The sequence below is a fragment of the Arachis ipaensis genome, chromosome B2 (assembly GCF_059453495.1).
Source record: "Arachis ipaensis isolate K30076 ecotype BB chromosome B2, ASM5945349v1, whole genome shotgun sequence".
NCBI lineage: Eukaryota > Viridiplantae > Streptophyta > Magnoliopsida > Fabales > Fabaceae > Arachis > Arachis ipaensis.
In genome coordinates, this window is record NC_142437.1 from 116648646 (window position 1) to 116661384 (window position 12739).

A 12739-nucleotide genomic window follows, 5' to 3' on the forward strand; every position below is an offset into this window, starting at 1 on the left:
ACAGAAATAATAGAAATAGATTAAGACTCAGTTTAGATTGATTTTTAAAAAAGTATTTAAATATTAAAAATATCTTTTGTTTTTGTTTTTTTTTAAATAAGATATTGTTAATTTTAAAAAATAATTTATTTTTTTAAATAAAAATACTTTTTTTAAAGAGTATTTTTTTTCATTAGAAAAACTAATCCAAACTAATACTAAATCTGTTATAATCTGTTATTAGGTGCAGCATAAATTTGTTAGGATGGTTAAGTTTAGTAACCATCTCTTTTTTATTTTCTTGGTTGCTCTACATGGCTATGTATACTGGCAAAGGCTTTGATAGTGTAAACACATAATTCATAATAGAACTCATTCATGAATTCTACACACACTATTAAAAGAATAAAACTAAAGATTAATCTTTCCTTTTTTTTCTTTATAAGTTTACTCCACACATACATTAATCATACCTTAACTTTTGTGAGTAAAATACATATTTTAGAAAGAAATATGTTGGATTAGTCAAACTCTTCTAGAGTATTGGCTTAAATATTCCAAATAATATAATGGAATAATGGGAACAATTTTGACTAGGTACACATCCAATCTTTAATTCGGACCACAAATTAAAGTAAGCATCAAGGGGTATAAAAAACACACAACATTTGTTCATAACAAGAATATTAGGTCCATTTTACTTATAAATAAAGTTTAATTACTCTATTGGTCTCTATAGTTTCATGAAATTTTCAATTAGGTCTCTATACTTTTTTTCTTTTTAATTGGGTCCCTATACTAATTTTTTTCAATTAAATCTCTTTTAATAGTAATTGGCTTAATTTTATAGGGATCCAACTAAAAAAAAAAAAGAATTAGTATAGGGACCTAAATAAAAGGAAAAAAAAGTGTAGGGACCAATTAAAAAAAATTGGTGCAAGGACTCAATTAAAAGAAAAAAAGTATAGAGACCTAATTAAAAATTTCGCGAAACTATAGGGACCAATAGAGTAATTAAATCTATAAATAATTAACAACTAAGCATTTCAAACTAAAGAATATTAATTGGGGATCGCTAGCCCCTGCGTCCTATAGGGCTGCACACGGATCGGATCGAATACGATATCCGGAAGTATGTGGATCGGATATTGAGTATATCCGCATAATTCAAAAAAAAAAGTTTTCAAATTTCATTTGGCTGTTTTTACAAAAAAAAAATTTATTTTTCACCTGTTTAAGCATATTTAATTGTAAAATATTATCAATAAAAGTTCTCTTGAATAACAAAAAAATAATAACACAAGATTTAAGTTTAATTATTCTAAGTTGAAGTACAACATAAAAAATAAAAAACAAGATATCATAAAATTCATAAAACAACACACTAAAATTTATATCACATTAAGGATTATTTTCTTAAACTATGATATTTATATGTGATGTGCGGATATGCGAATTTACGGATTGGATTCGCGGATATCACTGTCAAATCCATAATCCGATCCTACCATAGTACGAATCGGATCGGATCGGATCCGATCCGAAATCCGATGACTATACGAATCGGATAATATTCGCAAAATTTAGATCGGACGTGGATAATTACTGCGAATATACAGATAAGCCCCAGCGTGGTAGGCTCCTACTAACCAAGGCAATTGACAAGTCGCTGATTTAAAATTGATTGATGAAAAAAAAACCTCATAAATATATATAGCCTAACCACGCATACACCATTATTGCAACTTTTGATTTTTGAAAAAGAAAAGTAATAACAAACAAAAAAGACTTTCTAAGCTAATCGTGCGGCATACAATAATTGACAGCACTAATATTAATTAAAAATGTGACTCCAATAGTAATAATTAGATATATTTTAAGCAAATCGAAAAAAAAAAAAAAGTAGATATAGTTTAAATTTAATAATGTATAGACAGGTATATTATATGAAAATGAATGGCATAATAAGATAATATGTTTTGCATAAGATAATTATCTCTCGCTGGGGTTGGTGAAGAGTTATATATAGCAACTAACACGCAGCAGGAAGTAAGCAATTTTATGGTCAAGTTAGTGTAGGTCTCAATTTTAAGTATCAATCATCACAGAATTTTGTGACTCTAGCAACGTCATTATCTGTACATAATTTAGTAAATCAAATTCATAAAAAAAAATAAAAATCTAGTTGTTTAGTCAAAATTTCTAGTATATTAAATCAAATAAAATAAAATCAATTTTAATCTTAAAACACTTTGTCAACATATGACCGAAGTTAACTAAGTAAGAATCACTGAATGAATACATATACACGTAAACTTTTCTCATTCAGAGTCCATCAAGAGATCAAAGTAATCAGAATAAGAAGCATAGCATAGTGAAGAAGGTAACACTAAATGGCAGAGGGTAAAGGAAGAGTGTGTGTGTCACTGGAGGAACAGGGTTCATTGCTTCAATTATCATCAGAAATCTCCTTCAGGAAGGTTACTATGTTAACACTACTGTTAGATCTGGTCCAGGTTAGCTTTTCAATTTTTTTTTAATTTCTTTAAATATATTGTTATAAAATTCTTAAAAGCTATACACTAAGGCATTACACTAAGGCATTTATATAGCAACCTAGTTATGATGAAGATGTAAAATTAAGCACATCAAATACTATATCAATCAAGCACTGAAATAGTCATCTTTTGAAATATGTTATATTATTGATTAGTGATAACAAATGGTAAGTTAAGGTGTGATGGGTTAACAATAAAATAAGGGTGGTTCTGATTTTAAATCGAGGACAACAGCCTGTAATTTTTGGATTGGAGCTGATGTACGTATTTAATCCTTTTAGAGTTGTATGAGAAGCTTCTGTGTTATATAATTTTACGAAGGGTTTAGTTAATAGGTGCTTTAAGTGTATGTACATGATAAAATTATTATTAAAAAATGTTTTTAATTTTTTAATAAATATAAAATAAATGTAATAAAAAATTTAAATTTTTTATATATTTAATAAAAAAATTCAGTTTATAATTTTACATATATTCTTAGAGCTAAGATAGTTGAACTCTTTTAAAAAACATTTATATGGAATATATTTATGACATAATACTTGTTCGATATTTATTTAATAAGTATATCTTTTATGTATAATTGTATGTTAATAAAATATAAAATTATTTTTTGAACACACTTAATTTAAAGACATTGGAATGCCCAACTTTATTTTTGACTAATATGTTTGAAATTGACAAAAAAATTAAAATAGTATATATATCATTAACTAGTAATATAAAACTTATCTAAAATGCTCTATATAATTAAAAGAAATATATAAAAAATATTTTAAAAATTAATTTATAATTTAATGCCAATAAAATCTTTAGATATTATTGTAATTTATTTAATTTTTTTATATTTTGTATATGTATGGTGTCCCCTCTCAAACATAAATTTAAAATTAGTTAATCCATGTGTTTCGTGTTTTGTTTTGTGTGAATGTCCGTGATTCATATATATATAAGTATAGGAGATGAGATTATATATGAACCACTTAATGAATATTTGGTTGGGGTAATTATTATATAATAAACGATATATATTACAAAAATGTTGACAATAAGTAATTTCATGAAATGCTTTTAAATAATTTTCATAATCTATATAAATGAGGATAAACTACTTTGTAAAAGTAATTTTCCTGTGTAATTTAATTTTCTAGACCTATATTTATCAAGAGACCTATAGGTATATTTATTGTTATCATAAAAAAGTTTTCGCTAACGTACTAGATGTTATTTTTTTTTCCTATCAGATATACTATTAATAATTAATAAGTAATAATAAAACATAGAATATCATGTACTATATTAGCAAAACCTTAAGTAGCGTTTGTTTTGAGGTATTGAGACAGAGATTGAGATACTGAGATTCAGTATCATGTTTGTTGGTTTAGAGACTGGTATTAAAATTTTTGTCTCTATCTCCAAAATTTCAGTATTTCAGTACCTCCAAAAAGTAAGGATACAGGAGACTAAAATTTTTAGAGATGGAGACTGAAACTTTAATAACATTTTATACCTAAAATACCTTCATTTTAATTAATTAATTCCAATTTTACTCTTTGTGCAAATTAAATTAGAGTTTCATTCTTGTTTTAATTTTTGTCTCCCATTTTGCATCAAATAGAATACTGAGATTTATTTCAATTTCTGTCTCTTAGTCTCTGTCTCTCAGTCTCAATCTTTCCGTCTCTGTCTCTCTACCAAACGCTACCTAATAGTTGAACACTTTGGACCATTCAATATATCATATATTTGCTTGCTTTAATTTTTCTTCATGCAATTTATCATAACTTATAACCTTCTATATATAAAAAGGGCAACTTAACCGTACCCAAAAAAAAAAAAAAAGGAAAAGAAACAAAATGGACTTTTCATTATATTAACTTATTTCGATAACATTCAAAGAAAAACATCATTCATAGATTGACCTACATGTCATGCACCATCTAATTGTTTTTCTTTAGTAAACCAAAAGCAATCTTCTCAAACATTTTATTGCCTTTCCACTAATTAGTTCCGTGGTAAACTTTATTTAAGATAACCCTTTTCCTTGCAGCATTGAATGGCTTCCTCAAACGTTTCCTCTGTCCCATACTTGAACTTAAATCCAGCATCAATTAATTTCTTTGAGTTCATATGTGGTATATTCTCACCCTTAATTTCCTTTATTGACCTAGAGTGTACAAATAAAACTCATTAATATTAGTTTTTATAATGAAATCCAAATTAAAAGCATGCCATTAAGAACAATGAAGAACACTTACTCTGGAGAAGGTAGTTTATATTCAGGGTGCTTTGAACGAATAAATTCGGCTATCTCTTGAAGAGTAACACTGCTTGGTGAGCAATTGTATCTCCCTTTTGGATTTGGATGCTCAAACAGAAAAATGTGTGCTCTTGCCAAATCATCTACATGTGCTATAGGGAAACGAAGAAGAGCACCAAAATTATCACTGTCATCTGCACCATCAAGATTTTGATTAAGAATTTTATAGTTTACTAATCATAGGAGATTATAGTGGAGGCACTTTAATTACCACTTCTTTTATTATTATATTTTATGGTGGATATAAGTTCTAGTGCTGTAAGTTGAAAAACCAATGCATTTTAAATTTGATATTAATTATGAATCCGATAATGACATGTAATTCATGATTTAATCAAACATAAATGGTAAAAGAAAAGTAGGTATATGAAAGAAGACTGACACATTATTTTTTTGTATTTTATGGAGAAAAGAAAAAGGGAAATAATAAATAATAGACAGATATAATGGAACAAGAAATTAATAATTTATACCATCAAACAAATAAGAATTTTCGTTATCATATCTGTACAAATTTTATTTTATATTGGTATGCTAAACAACAAATAGAATGAATTCATGAAAAGCCCTTATACCTAACCACTTAATTACTTAGCACTGCTCATGATGGATAATGCTCAAAAAAAAAAAAAACCACCTATTTTAAAAAGAAAGGATTAATGTTATATTATGATAGTATTATATTATCTTATTAATTTATATTAAGATCTGTGTATTTTTCTATTTTTTACTAACAATAAGGTGGAAATTCATGTGCAGTCAACTTCACGTGAAATTGATAGTTGAGAGCCGTTAAATGAAAATTTAGTCAAATTAGTCAAATCATCTAACCGCTCTCAGCTATCAACTTCACGTGAAGTTGACTGTACTTGAGTTTTCACCCAACAATAAAAAAGACTACATAATTAAATCATGCAAAATTAATTAACTTACTAAATAACAGAGACAGAGAGGTATGAACTGAAATAGGAAGTTTAGCACAGATGAATGGTCCAAGAACAAAAGGAGGAATCAAAGACACAACTTCCAATCCATTCTTCTCTCCAAATTCAAGTACAGCCTTCTCAGCCAAAGTCTTAGAAATCGCATAAGACCAAGAAAACTGCTTCGTCTCATTGAGAAAATCCACATCACTCCAATAACTCTCATCCATGTCCTGTGCCCCTGTTATTATGAAATTTATGGTTAATAATTTTGATACCATTATTTTATTAATAAATAATCTAAATATTGGTTGTATTATTAATTATGACAGTTAGTTAGTTAGTTAGTCAGTTAAGAAAGTAACCGTTTCTGTTAGTCTGATCGTTAGAGTTTGTTACAATACCTGATCTGTTGTGCATGACAGCGGAGCCACTTGAAGTGTAAACCACTCTCTTCACCGTCTTTGAATCCAAGCATGCTTTTAGGATTCCAATTGCACCATCAACGCTTCTCTTGATAACGGTTTCCGGTGGCTCGTTTACTTGGAAATCGACCGGGCTTGCGGTGTGGATCACGCCGACGCAGCCTACAATCGATTCGCCGAAACTCTCTGGGTTGCTGAGATCAGCGTTGAAGATTTGGAGCCTTTCGGATGCTCCGGGAAGATTTGTGAGGAAGCTTACATCTTTCTTGCTATTAGCTATGGTGCCAAAATACAATAACACTGTTTAGCTTTTAAGAATTTTATAACAATATATTTAAAGAAATTAAAAAAATTTGAAAAACTAACCTGGACCAGATCTAACAGTAGTGTTAACATAGTAACCTTCCTGAAGGAGATTTCTGATGATAATTGAAGCAATGAACCCTGTTCCTCCAGTGACACACACTCTTCCTTTACCCTCTGCCATTTAATGTTACCTTCTTCACTATGCTATGCTTCTTATTCTGATTACTTTGATGTCTTGATGGACTCTGAATGAGAAAAGTTTAAGTGTATTTGTATTGATTCTTACTTAATTAACTTCGGTCATATGTTGACTAAGTGTTTTAGCTTCTTGTTGAACGTAACATTAAAATTGATTTGATTTTATTTGATTTAATATACTAGAAATTTTGACTAAACAACTAGATTTTTTTTTTTTTTTTATGCATTTGGTTTACTAAATTATGTATAGATAATGATATGTAGCTAGACTCATAAAATTCTGTGATGATACTTAAAATTGAGACCTACACTAACTTGACCATAAAATTGCTTACTTCCTGGGTGTTAGTTGCTATACCTCTTCCACCAACCCCAGCGAGAGATAATTATCTTATGCAAAACATATTTGTCACTATCTAATTATCTTATGCCAATTCATTTTCATATAATATACCTGTCTATACATTATTAGATTTAAACTATATCTACTTTTTTTTTCGATTTGCTTAAAATATATCTAATTATTACTATTGAAGTCACATTTTTTAATTAATATTAGTGCCGTCAATTAGTGTATTCCTACTTATTCATCGGACACCCCCTTGGCTGTGCCGTAGGATTAGCTTAGAAAGTCTCTTCTTTTCAAACATCAAAAGTTGTCAATAAGGTGTATGTGTGATTAGGCTATATATGTATCAGTTTTTTGTTTCTAATTGTTTTTGTCAATCAATTTTAAATTAGCGACTTGCGTATTGTCATGGGTTGGGATGTCCGGCTCGTCCCACTTACTCGCGGACAGTACAAAATTAAATCTTGATCTGCCGTCTTGTCTTTATAACCATTAAATTTTAATAAATAAAATTAAATCTTATAATTTATGTAACTATAATCACATTCAAACATAAATTAAACTAACAATATAAAAATCATACATTATAAAACAAAAAAAAATACATATATATTTAAATTAATTTTTTATATATATATTATACATTTTATATTTTATATATTTATGTATTTATTATATGTTAAATTATATATACATTAGGATGGATAGGAATATCTTAATTTGTGGTCCAAGTTAAAGGTTGAATGTGTAGCTAGTCAAAAATGTGTACTCTAGAAGAGTTTGACTAATCCAACATATTTCATTTTTTATTTTTCTAAAAAATTTTGGTGGATAATATATTTCTTTCTTTTTACTTTTGAGAAATATCACTTGACCTTTTTTTTCACCTTAAAATGTACAGCACTTTTGAATTTTAGAGTATACAGCAAGAAAAAATACAATAAAACTATATTTATATTTTTTCCTCGTGTGTGTGTGTGGAGTAACTTTATAAAGAAAAAAAGAAAGATAAATTTTTAGTTTTATTCTTTTAATACTGACACTGTGCAGAACTTTTCAAATAAAAAAATGGTGAATGCTATGGTGCCTATTACTTTATACCTAAATTACTAAAAAAGGTAAATAAATAATATTTAATAAATTTTACATGATTTACTTTTTATTTTAAACATTTTATTTTTTACTTTAAAAGGGAAGTTAGGTAATTTAGGCACCATAACAAAGGTACCATAGAACTCACCTATTCTTAAAAATGCGCTGAGCACTACATAAAAGTCTGAATATTGAAGTATTCAAATAAGCAAAATGTTAATCATAGATTTTATTTGGAAAAGTACGAGGAGCTAATGGAATATTTATATAACGTGTACAGTGGAGGTTTCGAGAGTATTAGAGATATAATTATTAGTGTTACCTTTTCTCATCAGCTGAAACTTTTGGGATGAGTGGTATCATGACATGGTATTAGAGCGCTAGATCCGTTAAGATTTTGGGAAGATGTTTATTATCACTAGTACTCAGATGGTTATTCTAGATAGTACGAGAAATATTTATTTTGTAACTCAATAATCCATTGTACACATTGTACAAATAGTCCATTGTCTCCCTAGCGGGATCCATTTTATTTTTTTGTTCATGGTTCAAACCCTAAAACGGATACATACATAAATAAACAACCTCACATCTAACCCTTTTCTTTCCAAGGTCGAATTGCATCATCAACCATTTCGTCAAGTCCATACTTAGCTTGAATACAAATCCAGAATCTGGGAGTTTCCTTGATGATAAATTTCGTAACTTGGCACCTTTAATTTGCTTCAATTAACTTGCTGCAATGCAAGAACATATAACTAATTAAGTTATATTTATGCATGTCTATTTCATGTGTAAACCAAAAGAACATAGAGAAGTGTAACAAAACTGACTCTAGTGTTGACAGCTGAAATTCCGGGTATTTAGAAGAAACTTGAGATATTGTTTCAACAGTAACCAAAGATGATGAACAATTATACCTCCCTTTTGGATTAGGATGTTCAAGTAGAAATATATGGGCTCTAGCCACGTCACCACATGCACCATAGGAGACTGAAGGAACGAACCAAATGGACCTTTGTCACCTGCACAATATAACAGAATAATCACTCTTTTTTTTTTTTTATAATCAAATTTTATTACCAATACCAAATATATATGTATTTTATACTATTAACCTTTGGTATTCATATAATAATCGTTGCATTATTAAATTAAGTATAGCTCTCAATTGGAGGAGTGAGATTATACAAAATCCAATAATGATAGGAATGATTGTTGACCTAATGTATGGCTAAAATGAATACCAAAATAAACATCTATTATTATTCTCGTCATCTTTAAAGTCTCTTGAATATTAGTCAAGGGTAGATCTTGTTTTTCTAAATGATATAGTTTTATAACATTTCCACAAAGTGGTACAAATTAAATAATATTAGTATTTCCACAAAGTAGTACAAATAATATTAGTTTTAAAATGGATGAAGTCCATATGATGAAGATTGTGAAAAAATTGCATTGCTTACCAAATGCCAAGGACAATGAAGCATGAACAGAACCAGGAAGCTTAGGACAAATAAAAGGTCCAAGAACAAACGTTGGAACAAAAGTCACAACATCCAATCTGTAAAATCTCTACAACACCCTTATTCCTTTTCTTTTTTCAAACCAAACCCTAACCCTCTTCTAACACACTCACTCACCTCTCACTGCCGTACACATACTCCCCTCACACCCTCTTCCTCACAGCACACACCCACGAGCTGAGAAAAGAAAAAAAAAGGAAGATGGAGATAGAGAGAGTGAAGGAGAGGAGGAGAGAAAGAAGAAGAGGAGGGAGAGGGCTACTGCACTGGCGTCGCGCCTCACCGTAGTCCAACTTGCCGTCGCGCCGCCACCACACCCGTCTCGCCCAGCCGCATTCAGCTCGCTGTCGTGCCGCCTTGCTGTCGTCGCCGCCGAAGAAATTGCCGTTGGAGGGAGACCTTGTCGTTGCAGCGGAAAGCGTAGAGAACGAAGAGAGGGTGAGAGAGCTACAAGATGGAGGGAAGGAAGGTGGCAGTCGTGAGAGGAGGTGACGATGGAGGCTTCTGCTGTTGCCGTCGCTGGTGCACTTGGAGCTACTTCATCCCCTAACTTGCTCCACCTTGCCCTCCCTGTTTTCGTTGGAGTTACTGATGCCACTGTTGGAGGAGAGGATCTAATGCCACTGCTGTTTTGCTTCTCCAGTGTAGATTTTACTGTTGCCGGAAAACATGCTACAACTTCCAAACTTGCCGGTAACACTGTCTTGCCACTGTTCTGGTCTAGTTTCTTCCCTTGATCTGTTCCAATTTTACCTTATCGCTGCCGCCATTTCGTTTCTCTGTCTTGCTCTTATTCTGATTTATTTTTTTTGCCTCTATTCTGTTTTGGATTTTCAGAACTATATTTGTATTTGTCTTTCATTCAATTTGAATATACTGCCTTTGGCTGGTGTCGTGGCCATTGTTGCTATCGTAAGAATTGAAGTTGCTGCACTGTCCCAGTTCAAGTTCCGCGCTCTTTTGTACCCTTTTAATTTGGCACCCGAGTTCGGCCTCTTCGGTCCCTTAGGACCATGTTGTGAGTAGGCTTTACTATACATTTATAATTGTTTGATTATGCATCTATAATTATTTTGACATATTTGAATTATACTCACTGTGTTTGTCTAAAACGGTTTAAAATTGATTAGAATAATTGATTTATTAAAATTGAATAATTTATTTTTATGAAGTTTATACTTTCGAAACTATACATGAGACTATATATACTTTTAATGAAGTTTTTCATTATTTTAAATTGTTTGATCTTATCTGAATATCTGTTTTTGAGACCATATATATTTTTGATAAATTTTGCATTATTCTAAAATGTTTGAGTTTACTTGAATATCTGTTTTTGAAGCATTAAAGTATTTGTTGGTATTTACTTAGTTTAAAGATTGTGAAATATATTTGAAATGTGTTTTGATTGAAAAAGTATGATTGGAAAGGATTATGATGAGAAAGTATAATATGATTTGATTTGATTCGATACCTTATATATTTGAAAGATCAAAAATTTGTTGTATTTGAAATTATATGTTTTGAATTGGTTTGAGAGGCTCGTATTAGAAAACCGTAGTTAACGGCGGTTATGACGTTAACTTAGATGCATCTAACTCAGACTCCAGCTAGCAGGGGTGTTGCTAGCCTAACGTGTAGGCCACACGTTAGATCTGTTATTCTGTTAGGACACACGAGAGGAAAGGGCTACCCTTAGAGGTGGAGCCGCCCAAGTGTGGATTATTTGATTTGATTTCTGTATGAGAACTCCCTTATTGATTCACATATTCATATAAATTATTATTTTCTAACTAAAATTATTTTTATGATAATATTTATATGGTCTCATGTGGATTATAGATGTATTGTCTAGTCATTGAGTTGTAAAACTCATTCTATTTTCTAAAAATATTTTTCAGGAACAAATACTTGAATGTGTGAGCCTTCTATTCAAGAGTAATGATCTGCAATTGGTACTTCATTTTTGTTGAGTTCTTAGACGTCATATGCTCCATATGTCACAGGCAGGATCCATCCATATTTACTTATTTTACCTTTATTTAAAAATATTTTATTATTCATTTTAGAAACTTGAAATTTATTTTAAAATATTTGTAATTTTCTTATTTAAATTATATTTGAGTCTGATAGCCTTGCTATGGAACTGTTTCCTTGAGCGCTGGTCATGGTTCATTTTCGACCCTGACAAAGTGGTATCAGAGCTTAGGTTTCATCTGTGTAATATGGAGCAAGTGTCCTATGGTAGGATCACAATTATATAAATAGAAGCGCGCCTATTTATACAAATTGTGGCACTATCAAAGGCCTATAAGAATGTTCTCTTTGTCCTCTATGTCATTGTTGTCTTCTGATTATTGAGATCATGCTTCCTTTGCCTCTTCTTACTACTCATGTCCTTTTGCACCCATTCTTGCCATATCCTTTGGTAGATTTTCTCGAATGTGTTTTTGGAATGGTCTCAGTTTTGGTTCCGGTTCGTGATTTCTCTCGTAGCTAGTTCTAATGTTCTCCGATTTTGTGAATGTGTGCTTTAATCTTCTTCGTCTTTGGGTTGTTCTCTATGATTCCTAATGTCAATAGTTTCTGAGTTACTTAAAAGATTTGATTTATGTTTGCTGTTAATTACCATCTGATTTCCTTATAGAATTGTATTTGGATTTGTGGATTGCATGAAATTGCTGAGTTTTTGATCGAAATGCTTTGTTCTGGATTGATAAGTGATATTGGTATTTTTTTTTATTATGTTGATGATCTTTGAAGCTAACATAATTTTGATTAGCTTTTGATTCTTTTTTTCCAAATCAATGATTTTGAAAACTGTTATTTAGTTGCTCAAGAAGGACTATGTGATGAAACATATGAATAGAGTGTTATTGTTATTTGTTCGATTGTTGATTTTCTTTGCTTAAGGGTAGTGAATTATTTGGGTGATCAATTAGTTGGATCGAAAGTCTTTTTCAATGTAGAAGTTTAGTTGTGTTTTTCTAATTTGATGATCTGTTTCTGTTATGGTTCTTGTTGCTAAACATGACTTTTTGTCACGGAACTATTTCCTGCTTG

General features: G+C 30.3%; 1 protein-coding gene and 1 long non-coding RNA gene across 2 annotated transcripts; both read right to left on the reverse strand.

The window, feature by feature from the left end:
• Window positions 1–4385: 4385 nt before the first annotated feature.
• Window positions 4386–7131, reverse strand: LOC107625962 (vestitone reductase). Its single transcript, XM_016328715.3, has 5 exons — window positions 6572–7131; window positions 6185–6481; window positions 5791–6021; window positions 4796–4991; window positions 4386–4704 (listed from the first exon to the last, which is right to left on the reverse strand). Exons 1-5 carry the CDS (start codon window positions 6690–6692, stop codon window positions 4560–4562), a joined length of 990 nt encoding a protein of 329 aa, XP_016184201.1. The 5' UTR covers window positions 6693–7131; the 3' UTR covers window positions 4386–4559.
• A 1479-nt stretch (window positions 7132–8610) lies between these two features.
• LOC148575339 (uncharacterized) lies at window positions 8611–9367 on the reverse strand. The gene is made up of 3 exons (XR_015904814.1): window positions 9269–9367; window positions 9071–9175; window positions 8611–8887 (listed from the first exon to the last, which is right to left on the reverse strand). It is a non-coding gene; the product is annotated as an uncharacterized LOC148575339 (long non-coding RNA).
• Between the last annotated feature and the right edge of the window lie 3372 nt (window positions 9368–12739).

Coding starts and splice junctions, on each gene's coding strand:
- LOC107625962 (XM_016328715.3), bottom strand. CDS start 6,692: ATGGCAGAGGGTAAAGGAAGAGTGTGTGTCACTGGAGGAACAGGGTTC. Junction 6,482..6,571: donor TACTGTTAGATCTGGTCCAG/GTTAGTTTTTCA, acceptor TTGGCACCATAG/CTAATAGCAAGAAAGATGTA. Junction 4,705..4,795: donor TATAAACTACCTTCTCCAGA/GTAAGTGTTCTT, acceptor TGTACACTCTAG/GTCAATAAAGGAAATTAAGG.